The 23,216-nt window shown below is 45.6% G+C and overlaps 2 protein-coding genes across 7 annotated transcripts in view; one reads left to right on the top strand and one right to left on the bottom strand.

Annotated features, from left to right (window-relative positions):
• Positions 1 to 509: 509 nt before the first annotated feature.
• On the top strand, positions 510 to 13,387 carry smpd5 (sphingomyelin phosphodiesterase 5). 5 transcript variants are annotated; one of them, XM_049025407.1, is made up of 10 exons: positions 510 to 617; positions 1,106 to 1,234; positions 6,221 to 6,330; positions 6,742 to 7,432; positions 9,797 to 9,872; positions 9,989 to 10,129; positions 10,378 to 10,467; positions 11,780 to 11,843; positions 12,008 to 12,167; positions 12,329 to 13,387. In XM_049025407.1, exons 1-10 carry the CDS (start codon positions 525 to 527, stop codon positions 12,440 to 12,442), a joined length of 1,668 nt encoding a protein of 555 aa, XP_048881364.1. In that variant the 5' UTR covers positions 510 to 524; the 3' UTR covers positions 12,443 to 13,387. The 5 variants fall into 5 exon arrangements, with proteins under 5 accessions (XP_048881364.1, XP_048881365.1, XP_048881367.1 ...); XM_049025408.1 differs by lacking the exons at positions 510 to 617; positions 1,106 to 1,234 and adding exons at positions 2,132 to 2,364; positions 4,696 to 4,816; XM_049025409.1 differs by lacking the exons at positions 510 to 617; positions 1,106 to 1,234 and adding an exon at positions 2,145 to 2,364 and having other exon boundaries at positions 6,447 to 7,432.
• Positions 13,388 to 14,254: 867 nt separating this feature from the next.
• The window catches only part of LOC125748779 (FH1/FH2 domain-containing protein 3-like), a 136,299-nt gene continuing 127,337 nt past the window's right edge, over positions 14,255 to 23,216 (bottom strand). Inside the window, exons 21-26 of one of the 2 annotated variants that reach the window (XM_049025347.1) lie at positions 22,662 to 22,852; positions 22,350 to 22,542; positions 19,485 to 19,508; positions 18,624 to 18,804; positions 17,745 to 17,906; positions 14,255 to 17,507 (exon numbers count right to left, since the gene is read on the bottom strand). In XM_049025347.1, the coding sequence (XP_048881304.1) occupies positions 17,425 to 17,507; positions 17,745 to 17,906; positions 18,624 to 18,804; positions 19,485 to 19,508; positions 22,350 to 22,542; positions 22,662 to 22,852 (834 nt within the window). In that variant the 3' untranslated portion in view covers positions 14,255 to 17,424. The remainder of the gene's footprint in view (positions 17,508 to 17,744; positions 17,907 to 18,623; positions 18,805 to 19,484; positions 19,509 to 22,349; positions 22,543 to 22,661; positions 22,853 to 23,216) is intronic. The other variant, XM_049025348.1, reaches the window with a different exon arrangement.

Below are 23,216 nucleotides of genomic sequence, written 5' to 3'. Positions count from 1 at the left end.
TGGGCCTCCCTGCTGAGACTGCTGCCCCCGCGACCTGACCTCGGATTAAGCGGAAGATGATGGATGGATGGATTTATCTACGGTCCAGTCAAGCTGATATGTGTCACAGAACCCTGGTCCCATTGTCTTCTTATTACAATAATTTTGAATAACTTGTTTTCATCAGCTTTTTAAAAAGTATACTTCTGATGACAGCATAAATCATACATAACCTATCCCTACTCAGAGACCTTTTAGTGCTTTCAGTGACAAAACAATTTCCACCTGTTTAGACGAACAGTAAAACACTTTCAAAATCTTTTTCCAGGGCTCCGTTCACAGGAGAAACGTTCAGCATGAAGACCTCACAGGAAACGCTCATCTCGTTACACCAAAGGTAATCAATTTGGCACCTTGCACATGCATGTTTACGTGTGCATCCTGCTTTTTTACGGTATTCCTCTGAAACATATAGATTGGAAGTAACTGTATCAACAGGTGTACATAAAACACATTTTGCTAAAATGACTGAAATTAGATCAAGAATGTGTAATTATCCATCCATCCATTTTCCAAACCGCTATATCCTACTGGGTCGCGGGAGGTCCGGAGCCTATCCCGGAAGCAATGGGCACGAGGTAGGGAACAACCCAGCATGGGGGGGGGCAGCCCATCGCAATGCACACTCACACACCATTCACTCACACAGGCACACCTACGGGCAATTAAGCAACTCCAATTAGCCTCAGCATGTTTTTGCACCGTGGGGGGAAACCGGAGCACCCGGAGGAAACCCCACGACGACATGGGGAGAACATGCAAACTCCACACACACGTAACCCAGGCGGAGACTCCAACCCGGGTCCCAGAGGTGTGAGGCAACAATTCTAACCACTGCACCACCATGCCGCCCCTGTGTAATTATTATAACTCAAAACACATAACTTCATTTTGATGTTTCTTTTGTTTTTTTCATTGGCAATGACAATATCGATTCATTCAAACGTCAGTTTTTATTATTTATCCAGTGATATTGAATCATTAAAATATTATGATTAACATCGCAGTCTGCTGTAAACAAAATCCAGGTGTAACGTACATCTGTTATTTTCTACTTAACTCGTAGACTTCACTTCTAAGAACCTGGAGTGTCTGCTGGGAGAGGCGGCGTTCCGGACCGCAGAATTGTGTCCTATTCCAGGAACAGGTCCGCCTGTATGGGTTCACCGTGCGCACCTTCCCTGAGATCATCCAGGTGTGTATTTGTGTGTGTAGATCCAGACGAATGGGGACGAGTATGACGCTGCCGGCAGCTTCCCAGCTTCTTGTTTTTGACCAATGCAAACGAAAGAACGTGCCACGTCACGGCCATTCCCCTTCCTTCTGTGCTCAGGCATAGCAGATCCGCATTGCTGCAAGATTGCTATCGAGGGCATTTTACACTGGCTGGCCAAAAAAGGTCACCGTTTACGTTTAATTCGGGAAGTACTTAAGAACCAGTGACTGGATCATTATCACAGCTCAGCAGCGTTACTGAACGGCCAGGCTATCCCAGCAATGGATTTTGTCTTACCTAATGGCATGGACATATTCCAGGACGATGATGCCAAGATACACTGGCCTTGAGCTGTCACAGAGTGGCTCAGAGAGCATGAGGAATCATTCTCACACATGAACTGGCCACCAGAGTTTTGACCTTAACCCCACTGAAAGCCTTTGAGATACGCTGAAGAAGACTTTACGGAGTGCTTGAACTCATCTATCAGCAATACAAGATCTTGATGAGAAATGAATGCAAATCTGGATGAAAGAAAAATGTCGAGATGTCGCATAAGCACGTAGAAGCAATGTTATGAGGACACCATAATCAAAACTAAAGGCGATCTGAAGATATATATATATATATATATATATATAAAATGTATATATTTGGGAACGTCCGACGACTCTCATTTAAATCTTCATTATTAAGTTTCCTACTTCCTGGTAGAGAGCGAATCCTGGCGCTACAGGGTATATAAAACAGGCTTAATTCATTTTTTGGGAACTTTTGTTCTTTTAGCTTTATTTTGTTACAAAGGCAAGTGCTTTGTAACATGCAAAAGACATTGCAACAGGTGTAAGGTGTGCCGTGCTGTGCAAATGCACCCCGGGTGTACAGACCGGTGGGAGGAGCGAATGTTAACATCGGCGCTTATGCCTGGCTGTATGAAATGGGACGAGCGCACGTCCTAAATGACAATAATAATGAAGGAATTTTAACAGAATTGTATGGCAGATGTAAATGATGTTAATACATCTATGCCGCTTAAATGAGTCTTGTATATTGCGACTTGGACAAAGATCATCCAAGGAGTTTCAGTCGTTGCGGCGGAATGTACCCAGGTAAGCCTGCAGGTATAGCTAGTTAGCGATAGCTACTAAGGCTACAGCGCGAGACGTGGGATAGTTTGCGAGTTAGATCATAGGAGCAGTAACATGTGCATTTGGGGAAGTGGCCGTTTGATGTGTTCTCCGTATTTAATGCTTTAAGAAAATCAAACCGGTTGGTGTCTGTGTTTCGCGTAAGCGGACATTAGATGGCCAGCGAGTTAAGTCGCATCTTTGGGGAAGCCCGACCCTCCGAACTGCTCCTTAAGGGTTCGAAGCCTGTGGTCGATTTGCTTATATGAACCGAAAGTGAGCTTTTTAACTTTGTGTACCTGGTACTTAGTTTAAACACAGGCGCTAATTAAGGAGTAATATAACTCCGAAGTAGCGTTACCCGAATAGTCAGTTGTACAAAAACGAAACCGGTAACCGGTTAAGGGTGCTGGCGTTTCGTTACTTAGCTAGTTCACCCATTTACGACACCAGCGTACAAACCGCCGGTCCAGTCAGTGAATCGCTTTCGCCTTTAAATAGCGGAGGGCGGGATTAGTTACCTGTAATCTGCGGGTGCGGTTACCAGTCCCGCAGTACTAGTCATTTCTGTTGTACTTCGGCTCTTTGTGACTCCGCCGGCGCTAACCCGCTTACGTTAACGATGTATCTCTTAGGTTTCTCTACCCACATATTGCAAGACTGAATCATTACCGGATTATATTGTAAATGTAATATGCACCACAGTTTAGATGTCATAAGCAATTTATTAAATGTTTCCTTTGGAAGGTTCATTTTTATCAGTATAGGAACTAGGGCGATGGTAAATTCTCCCCCCAGTAATGTTCTTTGTTAGATAACATGCGAAGGTATATTATAAATTGTGCATTTGGCGAAGTTTCCGTAAATGCACGGTGTATAAGGTGGCGTGCCGTTCGGGTGGCTCATGCCCATTAGGCTGTTGATTTTACTCTCTAACTTTCAAAAGCTAAAGATGTGGGCGATCTGGGCATTTGGAATAGGCCTCCCGACCCCTGCTTCCGTATTGCTGGTGTGTTGCTTCATTAAGCAGCACCTTTTTGGTGTGCCTGCTGTGAAGCTCTAAGCGGTTTACTTAGCGTCCTGTGTGATTTTGCTGGGCTTATTAATGCAGTCCTGGCTTCCCCGCAGGGTGGAGGCCTAGACCTCAGTCAGAGAGAACAGTTTTTTTTGGTAGGGTTCCAAGACCTAAATGAGGTTTTTCTTTCTCTTTAAATCACTAGTCATGAAAACCCCTTTCTGTGTTTATTTTCCTTTTTTTTTGCAGAATTCAAAATGGTCTCATTCAAATGGAATGAGCCATATGTTACTGAATTCTCTCCTGACACTCCTCTGTACGTAACTGTTGATCTTACCACCATCTCCTCCTGCCCAGACTGTAATGAAACCCTTCTAGTTATTTCCTGTTTATCTGTTTTCCATAAGAACCCATCTTATTCGGCAGAGGTAGGCAGCCCTGATCCTGGAGGGCCGGTATCCAGCAGGTTTTCTATCCTACCTTATGAGTTTCTGTCTGCCTGAGATCTGTTGTGCTTGATCAGAGACCAGGTAGGATGGAAAACCTGCTGGATACCGGGACTCCGGGATCAGGATTGCCTACTCCTGCATTACAGGTTGCAGGGAGCCTATTATAGGAAGTACAGGGCACAGTGCGGGTCTGGACAGGCTGCCATGCCATCAGAAATAACACACTATGATAGGCTTGGATGGTATCTAATTTTTCATGCTGTCATACCTTCCAAACATTGTTCCGAGATACACTGTATTTTGCTGACATTTTCGAAAGCAATGCTATTCCTGTATTCCACATGATAAGATTTGCGGAGGTGCATGATATATTTTACAGAATGTGTGTATGCTGTATGCAATATGCCATATTACCTTAATACTGCCCAGGCCCACGCTATGGCCAGACTGCATGTCTTTGGACCTGGGGGATCGGGGGGGATGAACTGTGTAATAGGAGAATGTCGAAAATCCACCCAAGGTGGGATTTGCACAGCCCCACCACCTGAGCTACCCTGCCATTAATATGATGTTTTACTCAACAAAACCAGCCTCTGTACGTCAGAGTAGCATTGGCTCAGCTCGGATCGATGGGACAAGGGCTTCATGGGCCGGAAAAATATTAAATTCATCGTGGGGAACGTCCCCCTCCTGATGGGCTGATAAACTCCAATCCCACCTTGCCTCTGCCTCTTTACGGCTTGTCCTCTGTGCCCAGCGCTGCTGCCATGTGCTCTCCCCCTCCCAGCGTCTTCCTGCCTCTGCTGTGTGCTGGTCTCTACCCACCGTTGCTCCGGTTTTCACCTCCAGGTGCTATTTACCCCTGGTTCCTGCCCACTGGGGCCATTCACAGCTGTCAAGGAGCCAACTCAGGAACAAGTGCTGCAGATGTTTGCTATTCGTACAGCTGGCTTGTTCAGTCCCGCAAAAGGTTAATCTTCTTAATTGCTTCCTCCTGCACACATAGCCCTACCTGGATGAAGTGGTGTAATATTTGGCTTTCTTGGCTTTTGTCGTGAATTAATTTACCGAGCTGCATATTACCTATCTATCCTACCGAGCTGCATATTACCTCTCCATCCTACTGAGCTGCATATTACCTATCCATCCTACCGAGCTGCATATTACCTATCCATCCTACCGAGCTGCATATTACCTATCCATCCTACCGAGCTGCATATTACCTATCCATCCTACCGAGCTGCATATTACCTATCCATCCTACCGAGCTGCATATTACCTATCCATCCTACCGAGCTGCATATTACCTCTCCATCCTACCGGGCTGCATATTACCTCTCCATCCTACCGAGCTGCATATTACCTCTCCATCCTACCGAGCTGCATATTACCTCTCCATCCTACCGAGCTGCATATTACCTATCCATCCTACCGAGCTGCATATTACCTCTCCATCCTACCGAGCTGCTTGTCCAGTAGAGGATGGCTGAGAGCCTGTTGAGCCACAACCCAAGGAAGCACAAGGCAGGCTAGATGGAATTGTAGTCCATGACAGGGCTCAGACCTTTGGAAGGCAGTTTAGTAACAAAATAAAATACAAAATACTGATGTGAAGAAATATGCATTTAGATTTTTGTTTTTACACATTGAGAAGTCTGTTGGTACACACAGACCCTGAATACACATTTACAGATTCCTGTACATACTTGTAAATGTCCGCCAACATTTATAGATACACATTTAAAAATCTGATTAGGCGCACATGGGCGGAGATGCAGTCATATAGCTCTCCACACACGTTTGCAAATGAATTTGCTCCAATAATAGCCACACAGCAGAAACCCACGAGGACGTTTGCACACTGAGTCGGGACGGAACTGCAGACCACGGCGTTGCCCTCAGAACCACCATGTGTCTTTTTCAAAGACGATAATAATTTGGGCGTTTTTTTAAAATAGCGACTAATGTTCTCCTGGTCCTTGAATGGCCTTACCAGGTTCTTGCTTTCTTGGACGATGGTGTGTAGCTCTTACTCCAGTACTGCTTTCATTTGTACCTGGGCTTTCACTGGAAGCTCAGCCTGCTGCACTCATGCCTAGCTGTTGTCACGTAGGCCTGTGTTTGTAATGTGCTATTTGCTATTAGTTGTACGTCACTTTGGACATAAGCGTCTGCTAACTATAAATAAATGTAAACGATGTGGACCCAGTTCTGGTTGGCTGTTTGCTTTCCTGAAATGTGGAATGTATTTTTAACTTCTTGTATAATTTAATCTCCAGGCATATTAATAGTTGACCGTCCATTTGTATACATTTTAAGACAGGATGGAGAAATGAAGGGATGTAAAATGTGTTTTTCTTGTTATGATTGTCAGGTTTGCAGTGGCGGTGCTGCGTTGGTGGCAGTGCTGCGTTGGTGGCTTAGCTGCGATGAGCATAGGGAGGGACAGCTGATTCGGCGGCCTTCAGCTGCCACTGTGTGGAGGTGAGCCATGGCTTTGCGGGAGTCCCCTTTCCCCAACGGCTTGGCGCAGGGGCTTCATGCTGTGGCCTGGGGGCTCATCCTGCCCTGCTTTTGGGCCCTGGACCGTCTCATTGCAGCCTGCCGTTCCACCACCCTGGAGCGGGCTCAGCGGGCGGAGATGGAGTGCTACCTCCACCCATTGAAGGTGGTCTTCAGCGTCATCCTCTTCCTGGTCCTGTTCCTGATCTTTGCTCCTTTCGCCCTTCTTGGGTTTTTGGTCTGGGTGCCCCTCCAGAGAATCCGTAGGCCATTCTCCTACTACCGGCGGAAAACGGAGGTTGAGGATGGGGAGGGGCGCTCGGGGTGGCTACAGAGGGACGACAGGGGCACCTTCATGTTCGTCACGGCCAACCTGTGCCTCCTGCCTGACAGCCTGGCACGATTCAACAACCTGGCAAACACAGAGCTCCGGGCGGCTATAATCGGGCGGCGCATCCTACAGGCCGTCAGCCGGCCCCGCATCCGCATCGTGGTGGACTCACCGATCATCTCCCACGGCCTCGGCCCTTCAGACACCCTGCTTAGCCAGCCAACCCCCTCCTGTTATGGGGCTGTCGACGTCCAGATGCAGTCTCCGCTGGCGGGGGGCACGGGCGAGGACGTGGCCTTGGACGGCATCTCGGGAAGCAACTCTGGGGAGGCAGCGGTCACCATGCTTGGAGAGAATGTGGACGGTTTCCATTCGCTCACGGACATGGATAACGGCAACCAGGCAGAGGGCCATGCAAAGCCAGCTCTGCAGGCAGGCGGCCTGCCCAGCGACGTGCCCTGGGAGGTGTCCGCTTGGTTTCCCGCCCACGTTGACTTCCTGTGTCTTGAGGAGGTGTTCGACAAGCAGGCGGCCGCGAAGCTGTCCGAGACGCTGAGTCCCGTCTTCGGGCACATCCTCTCCGACGTGGGCGTCTATGCTTGCTGGCCGCCAGGCTGCTGTACCGCATTCAAGTTCTTCAACAGTGGCCTGTTCCTGGCCAGTCGGTACCCGTTCCTGGAGGCCCAGTACTTCTGCTTCCCCAACGGCCGGGGGGAGGACGCATTGGCAGCCAAAGGGCTGCTCATCGCCAAGGTGAGGGTCTTCATTCGTTCTACGGAGAAGCATGTTCTGAGGAGCTGAGTCTATGAAAAGTGCAAAATCTACGCAAAATCTTAGGCAGACAAAGAAAATGTTTAAAGCTTTTTATCGGGGTAGTAAGTGTGTGTTTGCTCAGAAGAAAACACATTTTGACATTTGAACTAATGGTTCAACAGCTCTGAAATGGAGACTGAAACCATGATAGAACTGTTCCCAATCTCGTATCGCGGTTCTGGAAGACGGAACCATGACACCCCTCCCTGCCCCCAACATGAGTGATCACACCTGCGGCAAAAGCTAAACTAGTTTTATTAGCTCAAGATAATAGCTATTATCATAGATAATAGACCTCAGATTGCAGACGCTATGGACTCAGGTTTTAGTAGAGGGAGTATAGGGATGGCAGGCGCCTTGTTGGATTATACTATTCCAAATTATTGGCGGTTTAGAAAATTAAGACATTTTACCCCGTCTTTTCTTACCCCCCCCCCAAAAAAAAACGAGGTATGAACCAACCCGTGGTCCAAAAACTGAGGTCTGAACCAAATCGTGGATTTGAAATTGCACCCCTATTTAGAACGTATGCAAATTAACAGTAACACAGTAAAAACGAAAAAGAATTTCCTCAGTTCTCCGTAAAGTCACTGATATCTGTTGGACGGTTAGATGGACGCTGCTTCAGACCCCAAACCTCCCCTCAGGGGCCCCCCAGCCATTACAGGGGTACATGGCTGTTGCAAATCCTGGGGTGACATTAATTAGGGGAAACTTCGAAATGGCTAAGCTGATGCACCTCGACAGACATAATAACGCAGAGAACATGAACATCATGTAAACATCATTTTCTATCACCGTCTGAGACCTTTACACAGAACCCTATGTTTTTATAAAAAATATTGTTTGATGTAAGGAGTTCTTAATATCCAAAAAGCTTATTTTGGCAGTATTTCTTCGGCATTTTGCAGGTTTAAACTTGCCGGATTTATTTTGCTACTCACAGTCATGCCGCCATCGATCAGTAGCCTAAACGCCGCTGTGTGTAGCTAACCGTGAAAGGTGAACCCTATAACATTACCCCACTACTGTCAAGTGAAGAAAATGACGAGGAGGCAATAATGTAACAATAACACCTTTTTATTTATTTAGCTCCCAACAGGACAGAAATGCCAGCAGGAAAAAAAAACGTCATCTAAGTTGTGAAATTATAATATCAAAAGATTGACATTAGACGGCTACACCGGCTTATGTGCATAAAGTAGCGTAAAACCTAAACTAATCCTGCAATCATATGCTGACTTTAGTTCAGGCTATGTGTAGTGTAATTTTTCATACTGCCAGATATCATACCACGGTATACTGTAGCATATTTTGATGTTATTCTGTTATTTTGAAATCTATTCATTCATCTTCTGTAACTATTTGTCCTAGTCCAGAGCCTATGGGCCCAAGGCAGGATGCCAACCCATCACAGGGCACACACACACACACACACACACACACACACACACACACACACACACACACACACACACAGATACGCACACGTACACGCACACACACACACACACACACAGACATACGCACACGCACACGTACACGCACACACACACACACACAGACATACGCACACGTACACGCACACACACACACACACACACACACAGATACGCACACACACACACACACAGATACGCACACGTACACGCACACACACACACACACACACACACACACACAGATACGCACACGTACACGCACACACACACACACACACACACACACACACACACACAGATACGCACACGTACACACACACACACACACACACACATATCTATGGGCAATTTGGTAACTCCAAATAACCTCGACATGTTTTTGGACTGTGGGGGGGAAACTGGAGTACCTGAGGAAACCCCACGACGACATGGGAGAGGATGCGAGCTCCACACGCAGAACCCTGGCAGAGACTTGAACTGCTAACCACCCTATTTTTAAATCTATGTATTTAAATTTAATTTGTTGGGGGGGTTATTATATCATCACACTCCTCTTGTGCTTCACACACTATTTCACATTTCCCTGCTGGCCCTTTGCAGCCATTCTGGCTAGCTGGGTAAATCTGCAGAAGTCTGCCCCTAGTGGTAGATCCCTTACTCTGCGTTAAGCAGGAAGGACTATCAGACATAAGCGGAACCAAAGTGAGGAGAAGCATGCTAGATGACCAATAGTAGCTTGCATAAACTTTCAAAAATTCAAACATGGATTTTTGCTATTAATTATGTATATGTTTTTCAAATTCACATTTTATTTGCATAAAGCTTGATCTCCAAGACCTAGTATGTGTGTATTTTTCCCCAGGTGCTGATTGGTCAGAATCAAAGACAGAAGAACGTAGTTGGATATGTTAACTGCACGCATCTCCATGCCCCAGAAGGTAGCGTTTTTTTTTTTTTACCTGTCATTGTCAATGTGTTCTGTGCCGAGCGTTACATGCTGAGGGGTCCATGCTGCCTTATTTACTGGCTGGGTGCTTTTGCGAGTTTCCCGCAGGTGATGGGACCATTAGGTACGAACAAATGGACATGCTGACCGCGTGGATCAGGGAGTTCCAGGCGAAGACCCGGCAGGCTGGCGAGGAGGTGGCCTTCGACATCCTCTGTGGGGACTTTAACTTTGACAACTGCTCTCCCAGTATGTGGTTTGCCCTCCATCCTCTCATCTTTCACTGTGTGTGTTTCCAGCTGCAGGTGTAAATGCAGAGAATAACTCGCACACCAGTATCTTCAGCCTTGAACTCCTCTGTATAGAGTTTGCGTTCCTGCAGACAGTCCATGCTTCTTAATGCAGTCCTGGAAGTGACTGGCACTGCACTGCACTGGCATGCAGTGATGCACTTTAGATGATGACTTCATGTACTGTGGATGTGTGTCCTTGTTCAGATGATGCCCTGGAGCAGAAGCACAGTGTGTTCGATGATTACAGAGACCCGTGCAGAGCGGGACCCGGCAAAGAGAAGCCTTGGGCTATTGGTGGGTATCTCTCTGGGTACCTGATTGAAATTCAAAGTTCTGAAACATGCATATTTAATGCATATATAAACTACAAGGTTGGGATTCTTCCTATTTTGGAACTTTAAAATCCGTAGCTCTAATTACTGGATAAATAATTTGTCCAAGAAATCGGTTTGTTCTGACTGATTTTAAGGTCTGCTCAGATACCATGAAATTTATATAATATTCACACGCAGCACCTAAATATTCCTGCAAAAATTCAGTGTTTATTATTTCAACAAAACACAGACACCCCTTTCTTTATTGAAAAGAAATACAATGCAGATATTTGATATATTTCTTCAAAATTCCTTTGTAGTTCAGGTAATCTAATACAGTTGGAATATGAGATGATATCTGATAACTATATTCACGAGAGTTTGTCTGTTTGCTCCAGTGTTAACTGAAGCAGTAGGACTATTAGTACAGTTATTCTTATGTTATTCAGTGGCGTACGGTGCTCATTCACTGGCACTGGTGGACGTGCCTGTCCGTGGACGATAGTGGGCTTTGCGTTGTCTGGATAGAGTTTCCTGTGCTCAGAGACAAGTTCAGATTTAATGCCCATGACTCTGGATCGACTTGTGCGTCAGGAATGACAAAATAGGGAAGAAATCCTTTGAGTTCTCGGTAACAAAATATTGCAGCTGTTCGCTCAATATGCCGGCTGCAGAAAAATGTGTTTAAAACATGCATGTATGGATGGATGGACATCATAGTGTACAGAAGTCAAGTCACGTTTCCTTATGTTGTTTTAAAACAACAGCATTTGAAGCAGAAGTGATGTGCAAACCATATACCGAAAAAAGGCAGGGTTAGGGTTAGGTTAGGGTTAGGTTAGGGTTAGGGTAAGGTGCTAAATCAGGATTTAAAAAATTAAAATTTGGCTCTAACTTGACTCTAATCTGCCTGGACTCACAGCAACTTCACAGCACGGGTTTGGCCTGGTTTCTTCCGGTTGTTACGTCTTCCCAGTTCTATAGCAGTTTGGAAAGATGCAGGCTTCCTGCGGGTTTCTTTGCGTTGAGTCGTCTGTTCACTTCACCTCACACAACTTTTATGGGACTGGGGTCTGGACACGGGCCAGACCAGGTCAGTAGTTTTCTTTCTGTCACTTTCGTTTTCAAGCAGGCCTTCTTTTGACTGGTTCTTTGTATATTTAGTCGGGTGTAGCCTCAGTCATTGATGTAGCCACATCTTTTCCATCCCATATAAATAATTAGATGTTCCCACAATATCCCTTTATAAACCAAGAATGAAATTCCTATTCATATTATTTCTTTTAATGCAGGCACTCTGCTAGAACAGCCGACCCTATACGACGATGAAGTGAGGACCCCGGAAAACCTTCAGAAGTAAGACACCACAAAGACTGCAGTTTGCTTCTTCAACAAAGTTTCTGAATTCTTGCAAAATTTCTTGTTTCAAACCTTCCTTGTTTCCACATTCCCTGGTCTGGAGTGTTATCAAGGTATCACATCAACCCCCCCCCCCCCATCCCTCCACCCCCTTCCAACAGGACCTTGGAGTGGGAAGAACTGCGCAGGCAGTATGTCGCCGCCCCTGTGCCTCTGGATGGTTGTACCCTTGTCTACCCTGAGAGCGGGTGCCCCTGGGTGGGCAGGCGCATTGACTACATCCTGTATCGGGAGAGCACTCTCAGCAGGCACTGCCACACCGTATGTAACTTCCCAACCAGACCATCAACCTCATCCATATCCTGCATGAATGACATGGCAGCCGATTTTATGTTTATGAGCTTAATCAGACTGTTTGGTGGTGGAATAGTGCAAAAGGAGCGGTTTGGGAAGCATTAATCTGTGCTGTCTCCCTCTGACAGGAGGTGGAGGAGTATTCCTTTGTCACCCACCTAGCCGGCTTGACTGACCACATCCCCGTGGGCCTGCGGTTAAATGTGACGTTAAATCAGGCTGATAACTGCTGTCAGGAGTAGCGTTTCTGAGAGGGTATGACCCCGTGACCCAGGGCTAGCATCAGGACATTAAAATCCTTTCATGAATACAAAGGGGACAGTGGACAGAGGAACCCGTAGATACTGCATGTTATGTACTTTGATGAAGTATATGAAAATCACTTTTTACAAATCAATATTATTTGGCACTATAGTGTAATCTTTGTGAAATAAACATTCTTTTTTAAATTCTCATTTTATTGAATTGATACTAAAGAAGGTTTGCTAGAATGGACAGCACTGAACAGCGTTAGATTTTAAGATTTACAGTACTTCTAGGGCTGAGAAACTTAACACGTTTAAGTTAATATTAATGCATTTATTTTAAAGCCATTGTCTGTGATTTCTTCAGTTGCGTTAACGCATGCGGTGTTTTGACAGCCAAACGGTTACATAGTATGAGAAAAGATTTTTAATGGAGACATTTAATATTCCTGCCTGGTTGTAAACATTGCAAGAGCCTCAGCTCTGATGTTGCACAAAATCCTAGAATTCACAGCTAAAATGGAAACATTCAGCAGGAGAATGGAGGAGAATGTCGAGGAATCTCTGTTACTCCGTTAATTTCATTTCAAGCGAATGCCAGGCGGAAGCATGAATAAGATAAATATATTGTAATTTGCAATATTTGTTTTATTTTATTGAAAGCTACTATTCTAAAAAGGGCATCTCTCCAGAAATTAAGTGCACTTTCAATGGTAGTCAGGCTTCTATTTTTGCCAAACAGTTTTTAAATTTACAATTTTATGATTGTATATGTCGGGGTTCCTCAAACTGCATCCCACAAAGGTGTGGTTACGTCCACTGGCCCCCGTAACATTTTCCGAGTGGGTAGGGTGGGGTTGATCTTGCGGTCGGGATTAAATAGTGTTTTCATCTGCCTACTGAATACATAAGAAGGTGTGCAATAAAAAAATAATAATTTGACATCTCCTCTTTTAATACAATGTCCTCTGCTTTCTTATTTCCATCTGTTCATACAGCCTTTCTTAAAACTTTGGAATTCACCCCGTACTTCCTTTCAAGTTAGCCTAGTTTTTTTGTTAAAAATGAATAATCTGCATAAATTTAACTTAAGGTCAAAGGTCAGCAGCGGGCTGCTGCTAATTTGCTTTATAACCTTCTGTCTTTTCCTGGTCTTTGCCGCCAGCTTGGTTCATTAGATGATCACTTATTGCTTTATTGAACGTTAAACACCTTTTCATATGCAGTTTGTGGGTTATTTATTCCTCGATTATTTGTTAATTTTGTGTATTACCTCTAGGTAATTCGCTTGGTCTTAGTCACACCTGTGTCTTGTTATTCCGTCAGAACTTAAGTTCGCTCTGAGTCTATCTCAGTGCAAGATTGTTTCTAAGTACCTTCGAGCTAATTTTCAACAAATTTAATATGCCTGATTGAAAATGCGATTTATCACTGTTTATGCCATTAATTGTGATTTAATTCATCATCTGACAGCCCTAATTTGATCACAGATTTACTTTAATTTTTCCACACAATTTGTGAATTGGTGCCCAGTTTGTTATTAATAGTGAGAAGCTGAATGAGCTGGTTATGATGTCATCGTCACGGTAACGCACAGCAGACCCTGTGGCTAATGCTTCATATGAAAATGTTAAACTTAAGAGATAAATATAGGCAAAAAAAATCCATAATGTCTAATAATATGCATATAATCTCATGACATAATCAGTAAATGAATTAGAGACCGGATCTCCCAACCATTGCTGCAGTGCACTGAATGTGAGGTTTCATATGTGGTGATATTTAATAATTATGCAGAACACACAAGGGGCTATTTTACTGGTTTATTACAGATTTTTATTGCGAGATTTTTATTGTATACATACTGCTATGTGGTGCATATATAAGCAGAACAGCCTGACTGTTACGTCGGATCCTCGCCCACCCCCTGCGCCGCCTTGACATGGCACGGACTTGCTGTGTGCTGAGATCAGCTTCCCTTTTTTAATCGTTTATTTTTGCTGCTTCGCCGGAGCTGTAGGCGGTGAGTCTTGACATTTTTCTAAAGTTCACTTCAAGTCTGTGAGGAGTGAAAGCGATGCAAGAACTTAATCCAAGCAGATGTTCACTGAACACTGACATCACGCGTCGACGACCTTCCCTTTTTCACTGGTTTGCCCCTGTAGATAATCATGTTTAACCATGCAGGCTTTTCTTAAATTACAATTCACAGAATGAAACTGCTACTGAATTAGCCTATAATACACTATGCTACAGAAACATGAACAAGAAAAACACAACGTTGTAACATTTACATATTTGTACAGTGTGTATCCTTTTGTTTTTATATATTTTCTATAACTTTACAGATTCAACTTTTTCTAATATCCATACTATCATTTTCAATAGAAATCTCATGCTACGACCAGTAGATAAGGTGCTGTATTGTACATACTACAGTTATTTTTTTTACTTTCAACAAACAAGTCAGAAAGAACGACTCGTAGTGCCATTTGAATCAAGCTACATGTCGAAATGTAGTTCGGGTCCAAGTTGTGAACAAATCTTTGTGATAATCATTCAAAATGTTTGGCAGAACTATTCTTGTCAAAAGGCTAATTTGAGGTTTTGTTTCTTGACCAAAACACTACAGCGGTGTAACAATGTATCGTATAACTGAGGGTGTGGGGGGGATTGAAGATGGTCACGGCTGTTACATGACTTGGGGGCGGTCAGCTTCTCTGACAGCATCTGACTCCAGGGTTTCAACTACTGAATGTAAGAGCAGCAGCTGTCTCGTCACGCGACGTTACATCCGCTTGAGTTTCTCCCTGAAATGCGACTGAATAAATACAGAAAGTTCACTCTGAAAGGCACTCGTTTGTCTGAAGCCCTTCAATGGACACAGTTCATTTCTGTTTTTAAAAAAATCTTTCCTGATGTTTGAATACTTAAGGACTGCATGAACCTCCCGGTCGTTCTTGGGCCCGAGAGCAGCCTTTCAGCTGGCTGCTCAGAAACCCTCTCGATCTCCGCTTGACGGCGGTAGTTTGTCCTTTGTCAGCAAGGATGACGTCACCCCCACTATCCAAGCTGGGTCTGGGTCACAGTTCTCCAAGTTCACTATCAAATGTCTAACACCTAATAACTTGTATAGGGTGGAGGACACTGCTTGAGTACCATCAGAAATGAATCCATCTCCCGCAACATCTTGGTTTTCATTCATACACTCATGTATTTCATGGCAACGCAGTATGAGGTGACCAAATTCAAGCCTTTGCTCAAAGTGAAACCCCCCCATGTAGTAAAACCCACGTTTCAGCTCCATACCTGTTTAGATTTAAACAAAACAAAATAAATGGGAAAAAAACAACAGACAATGAGAAAGTTCAATAAAAAATAAACACAACGTATTCCACATAACGAACAGCAGATGAAACCTTTTTTTTTGTTCAGCATTTTCTCCACGCAGAAGTGTTTTCGTTACACGGCCGCTATGTGTCACGTAACGCATGGAGGTGCATGTTTTCGTTACACGCCCGCTATGTGTCACGTAACGCATGGAGGTGCATGTTTTCGTTACACGGCCGCTATGTGTCACGTAACGCATGGAGGTGCATGTTTTCGTTACACGCCCGCTATGTGTCACGTAACGCATGGAGGTGCATGTTTTCGTTACACGTCACTGTGACGGATCTCAGTCAGAATGTCACCCGTGTGCAGCTTTCATGAGACAAAGCTCCTTAATCTCAGTCATACTCTGCGGATTTGACCACGGGGGGGGGGGGGGGGGGGGCGAACTCTCCACGCCCAGAATAACCTACACATTAGCTACAGGCCGCGTGATTCACGTCTGAAACAGTCTTTCACTTACATGTTGTGCTTTTCTAACATTCCTGTCACTTTCTAACATACCTTTTGCATCTAAAACTGTAGTAAAAAGCGTCAACAAAAACAGCCTGACTTTCCGAGCCCCTCTTGCCATGTAAAATTGTTCCTTAACAAATCCCTTTTCAAACAACCTTTTTTTCTGCAAATAGCCCTTTCTCACAGTTTCCGAAAGAGGAGATAAGCTTCCACCTTAAAACATAACAGTAATATGCACACATACTAACTATTTCTCTATTAGAAAAAAAGAAAACACTGTAATAGAGTTGAGATGCAGGTCTCAGGTGTGCTTTAAGTTCAGGGTGGACTTCTGTGTTGCTAGGGGTCAGAGAGCTTCCTCCTGATTCATATCCCAGGCAGGACTAACATAAAGCACTTGATTTGGTGTGAAATATTATTACACTCATTAGAAGACACAACAGGGAAGTACAACATACAGCCAGCACACTGGGGGCTGACCTGACTGATCCACAGACACCATCTCAGGGGGTGTTTGCTCCCCAGATTAAAGTATTATTTTCAATGTTCAAGCAAGAATCAACAGAACGGTTCCTTATTTCCAGACTCGGTGCTCGTCTAGGAATGACCTCAGGTAAATACTGTAAACACTTCAGTTATTGACACCCAGCCTAACGGAACTTAACAAACCCCAATATGGTGACATGCCCTCCGGCATGGGCCTTGTGTGTGCCACTCGCTCGAACACTGGCCTTTCCACCTGAGTGTCTTAGTACCCTTGAGAATAGTACATTACCTCAGTTACTCCAACAACAATCCAGCTACAGGGAGAAATTATAGTCGTCCCCCAGACGCTGGGGAATCGGCAAAGTAAATAACGTGAGTAGAAAAATAAAGACGTATCTCTAATAGGCTGTTTCACAGCTTCATTTCAGCCCATTTAACCAGAGAGTGATTTCACAGTCTCCTTTTTCACCCCTGAAGGAATGGGGCCGGGGGGCACAGCTCGCTAAAAAGGCCTCAGCTTCAGAGGCAGTGAGCGGTGACAGGGGTGCGGGGGGGGGGAGGCGGCTTCCAGGAGGTTGGGGCGGGGCGTAGGGCAAAGGGCCAATGAGTGGGCCTTCCCCGGATGATTAGGTACTTGCTCCTCCCCCTCAGACCCGCATCTCCGAATTGCTGATGAGACCCAGCGCTTGTGCTTCCTCTGGAGTCAGGCCCCCCTTCAGTGTCCTTCTCACTGCAGAGACAAAGGACGGTTACATCATTACACTGCGCTCTTACTGCAGCTTATGGGATAATAACGGCTAATAGGATCAATCTCCCTATAAATGCTGCAGTCAGTGGAAAAAATGCCTTAGACACGTCGTTCGCCAAATTTCCACCAGCAGTTGGACAATGTCTGATAACCCTAATGAGCACATCGGAGGACTTAATTGGCTGCCTTGTGTACTATGCATCCCCCCCCCCCCCTTACGCGATTTCCGGTTGGCACGGGAACGCCTCCTCTCGCGGGGCTGCGTGCGCTGGCTCGGGCCCTGCGTGGCGGACCTCACGATTTGCTCCATGATCTCATCCGCCGCGTCCTCCGTGACGACTGGGTTATCGTCGTTCGAAACTGACCAGGAGCCCATTCGGCCTGCGGGGCGGGGGTGTTTGGGGGGGTGGGGGTGTTCATAATCTTAGTGTGGGAGTAAGATGCTCATTACAGCCTGATTATACCAAATATATCTTCACTGTCTGATAAAAACTGCGCATTTCCACTTTTTGATTTTTTTTTATGGAATTTGCCCAATTCCCTTATGTCTACTGATAGGGTTTGACATCTAATTGACGAATGAAAAGATGTTTTATGAATTCATCTATCTGTCTCATTAGAAGAGCTTTGTGTGCTGGTAAAGGTACAACAGGATAGAGCACTGATTAGGTCTATAGAACATTAAACTGTTGATAATGTACCGTATGCTTGTAATACAGGGAGATGAGGCTCGAACTAACCATGTGCCATTGGATTGTATGATAAGAATGACAGGAAAATTAAAGCAGTCCACATTCGCTGCCAACAATTCATGTAAGTCTATTAGAAACATTAAACTGTTCAGTGACAGCTGTGTAAAGATTTCTGGGGGGGGGGGGGGGGGGGGACCCTTAAAGGTTTCTATTTGCGGTGTTAGGGTGCCTCATTTTCTTGTTTTAGGTTGATTTGGTAAAAGTTGTTTCTGAGAAAATGTGATTCATCTTGCTCCTTAGATAATGGATTTTTGAGGAGATGTGACTATCTAAAGACAGCAGGAATAACCACAGCGCAGGAGGTGACTGTCAGCAAACGTGTGAGCAGTGTGTCCGACGGACTCACCTCTGGAGGCTCGGGTACGTGTCCGGAGCCCCGGGAGGAGAGACGCCTCGCAGTCGCCGCCCTGCAGGCTGCTCTTCAGTACTGCCTTCATGTGCTCGTGCTCCTTCGCGTCCTCGGCGTACTGAAGGCCCTGGGGCTGGGTTTCGGGGGCAGTTGCCGAGGTCGTGCAGAATTTACCGTCCTGCACATGGGGAGAGGCCAGAAAGCACAGACAGAAACTGATCAGTGACCAGCTCACTTGCTGGCTAGAAGATTAATCACAATATTAAACGACTTAGGTTGTTAAACTGTTCAGTATCCCTGACATTTCTGCCTAATTAGTGCATGACTAAAAAAACTATGTGCTCATGTTTTAAAGAATGGATTTTCTTTTGTCTGTTAAAAATAACTGAGTATTTACACGTTATAGACCTTCCAATGCAGTGCTCACTAAGCATAATCATTTGAAGGCTCTACGGTGCCATCTACTGGATATATTATACTCCTGGCACAAGGAATTTCAAGGACAGTTCATGACATTTCCTTTTTAAACAAACAACATAACACATCAAAAGGTCCAGACAAACAGTGTCATTATCCAGTGTCATAATGGAACGCAGTGACACAATATTTCCCTTCACGACTTTATATTCCGAATTCCATGATAGTTATAGTCACCCGTAATTTATACAGCTGTGAGTATTTTTTTAATCAAACGCAGCACCTCATGCTTAGCATTTGGGGATAGAGGGGATTTTCGTGTTAGTTACCACAGAAAACTTCAGTTTGCATTCAGGATCATATATTTGCTCAGCACACACACCCAGACCACTCTGCATGCATATCAAACGTCGTCCTGTGCACTCGAACTCACACGCATACCTCAGTGTCCTCTTCATCATCGCTCTAGAGAAGACAAAGAATAAGGAGTGAAGGACAAGAGGAACAGAGTGCTACATGAAAAGAGGCGTGTTAGGAAGGTCACCATACTGATCGCCACGCCACGAGGCCCTTGAGCAAAACCCTCGACCGTAACTGATCCAGAGACTGGCTGACCCTGCCTCCTCAGCCGTGTGTTGCTGTGCATAAAATTGTCTGCGAAATAGTTAGGCGTTAATATTAAAAAGAGAGAAGGCTACATGGGGGAGGGAAAGTAGACCGTCTCCCCAGCAAGTCCAGCTCCAGCCTCCTTTCCCACCCACTGTACTAGACAATAAAGAACAAACCACATGTCTGTCCCTCAATGTGAGTCAAATACAATTCCGTGTTTCTACAGACTGTTTGTTGGTTTTCTTTAAGAGGACTGTACAGGATATTAAAAAGTCGAAGGAGGCACACGGTGAGCATTTGAGAAAAATAAAAACTTCGTATCAGATCCTGGCTTGATGTTAAGAAGTGATGGCAAACAATATTGCATATATACTGTCTACTTCACAAAGCACTTATTTCACAGGCTGTAACCTGCTTTTATATGTATATAGGGTGGGTCAGGTCTCAGAGAGTTCGTTGGTCCGCAAGTGGGGACATCCAGAGGTTTGGAATTTCACACAGTGATTGAATTAGGGTCCCCATGTACCGTCAGAGCAGGCAGCCAAGCCAAACACGCTGCAGTGTGGAGGCCGCCCTCTGCTGGCTGGGGGAGGGACTTTAATTGTGGAGCTGGAGCAGAGCTGGAAGCGGTGCCTGATGCAGGGACAGAGCTCACTGCTGCGATGGCATATTGCCCTTCAGAGCACCTCTCCAAGCTTCTACACACAGCCATGAGCATGACCTAGCATGACCCAGGCTCAACCCAGGCACCAGCTCGCCCAGCATCTCTCTCCAAAACCAGGGGCTATGAAGCTAGTTGGCCCATTGCTGCTATAATAGCCTCTAATGATGCCATCTAATGATGGTGCCAAATGAAATGTCACTACCCCCCCACACACAACCACCCAATCTACTGCTGAAGTTTGTTGCAAAAGATTGCATGTGCTTAATTACATACCTGTATTAGCAATAGGCATGCCTTAATTAGGATATTATTCTAATTAAAAGGGACATCCACCTACTTTTGTCCATATTGTGCGTGAGTGAAGACTGCCACTCTGCTCTGACGGAGAGGCTAAAAATAGATCCTTTATTTGCTTTATTTTATCTGCCCCTGGGGGTCAAGGCCTTTGCTCAATGGCCCACGGACACGTGACCCAGGCTCAACCAAGCTATTCTCTGATCACAGGCACAGAGACTCAGCCTGCTGAGCCACTCAGCCATCATCCGGCAGGGAGCTTCCATCCCAGGAGGACCTTGGAGCAAGCTGGCCTTGTAACTCCTGTAAGGAGTTGGGGCTGATTGCTGTTGGTTCTGTCATCTGCATTCACTTGGCAATCAGGGGAGAAAGTTATAGTCATCTGAGTCACAAAGTGTCAGGTGAACGATTTGATGCTTCATTCTGCTCAGCTAACAAGCTATTTCTGTTGTGGTACCACTGATACAGGGAGATACTTTAGCTGCAATGTAATAATGAATTAAAAGGTACTTCAGAAGCAGGAATATACCAGCTATGTCATCAGCTGTGTCCTGGTGATTCTACGGTGTTAGTGCTGTTGCTAAGTTACCATGTTGTTGTCAGCGCTACTTAGATTTATGTCGCCGTGTGCATGAATAACTCCCTCCTTCATTCTCTCTCCCCACCCTGACAATAATCCCACAGCGGAGCAGGAGAAGAGCTGAAGATTCAGAAGCCAGACACAGATGGGCCAAATCGCTTTCCTTGGCCAGGGGGCCTCTCCTCACCCCCCCCATGAGTCGAGGTGGTGGATGAGTTAGGCCCATGAGCCCATGTTTAACACATGGGGGGGGGTCAAATAATTAGAACTCATGCCCTAGTTGGATAGTTGCATCGTTTTTATAGACCAAACATCCAACTCATCAGTCTCACTGCGACAAATAGACAACTAAAGCCAAGGAAGATGAAGTCATGAGACTTACAGCCCAGAGATTTACACTCTGTTCTTCTGTCCTGCTTATTTTTGGGGTCTTTATGGGTTTCCTTTATGGGTTTCTCTCCCCCCAGAAAAACTGAACCAGTTCCTGCTTCAAATAGAGAAAAAAATCCCCCCAAAAGCAGCGGCAAAACAAATATGAGCTGTGTGCTGAGTAACACCATGTGTGTCGGGGGGTCACATCCGCGTCCCCACGGCGACTGACCCCAACAGCCGCTTCGTGATCCGCTCCCATTTCACTTTGTGTAAGGAGACCAGGAATGGAAATGCAGGGCCACTGGATTGTGGACTGTGACTGAAGGATGTTTATTCGCTGCAAGGTCATGAGAATGGAAATGCTGCGTGAGGTAGACAAAGCGAGGCGTCAACATAGACCGTGAGTCTGAGGTGTATAAATAATGCAGCATCCTTCCCAGCGAACCTGCGGCGAGAATCAAGCGATGCGCTCTCAGCGAGAGTGCTGTGACGAGGGCGTAAGGTTTAGCCAGACATGCCTGGACTCACAATCTCACCCAAATCTGCAGCAGGACTAGTAAATGAGCAAGAGTGTTTTCACCATTAGGGATGATTCTCGGATTTTTTCAGGTGGGGAGCATCATTAGCCAATGAAATGTTCTGAATCAGTGAGCGACAGGGAAGGGGGCACTCAAAGAGCCAATCAGCTTTCAGCTTTCAATGCGCCTGCGGTCCCATCCCTGTACACATCATTGTCCTCAGGGCCCAGATCGAATGGCCACCAATGTGTCTGAGGGTTGAGACTCACTTCCGTGATCATCTTGCCCCGGGTCTTGTTCCTCTCCCGGTGGCTGGCCCTCTTCTGCTTCTGCTGCAGCACGCGGTCCCGTGTGGTTCGGTACTCGAGGGCGAACTCGCTCACGGTCTTGCTGAAGCGGTGAACGCTCACCTCGCGCACTGCATAGGCAGGGTAGCCCAGGAACAGCAAGAACGTGTGGAACCTGCGCGCAGAAATGACATGAACAGCCACATAAAAACAGCAAGGATGCTCTTCAGCTTTCACAGATACCGTGATATTTATCAGTATGATTATGGAAGAACCGTGAAATCTAAAGCATACCGGTTGATTATTCTACGATGTACAATTTTCAAGATGATTATTCTCTCGCCGCAGTCCTTAAGGAACTCCGACATCTTCTGTTTCAGTGCTGGCTTCATCTCATGCTTAGTGATAAGTTTCAGGTGGTCCCATGATGCCTTGCACCGCCTCTCCATCTGAACGAGGCTCTCCTGCAGCTGGTCAAAGTCCACCTGAAGAAAAGGAAAACACATCCTCAGTGGTCAAACTCACACTGCCATGTGACAGTATGGAAGAACATCCAATGCGTGCACGACCCAAGGAGCTCAGCTTGGGAGAGTGACCGTCCCTCGTGCGGGGGGGGGGGGTCTGTAGGTCAAACCTGGTTTGAGCCTGGGTTCTATCACCAGTCAACCACGATTAAGCAGGACCAGCATTCTTGGATGGAGGCAGCGAGGTCAGTCTGCCTGGAATTCCTCTGGCTGTTACATCAGCACCTTCTAAGAAGCTATCAGCAGCGCGTCAGGGGAGCGTAACGCAGCAGGGAGAATCCGCAGCAGTATGGGAAGCACAGTGCAGGTTGCCAAGTCTAATATA

This window comes from Brienomyrus brachyistius, chromosome 9 (genome assembly GCF_023856365.1).
Source record: "Brienomyrus brachyistius isolate T26 chromosome 9, BBRACH_0.4, whole genome shotgun sequence".
NCBI lineage: Eukaryota > Metazoa > Chordata > Actinopteri > Osteoglossiformes > Mormyridae > Brienomyrus > Brienomyrus brachyistius.
Note: the sequence above shows the minus strand (reverse complement) of the source record. Positions and strands in the feature narration are given on the sequence as shown.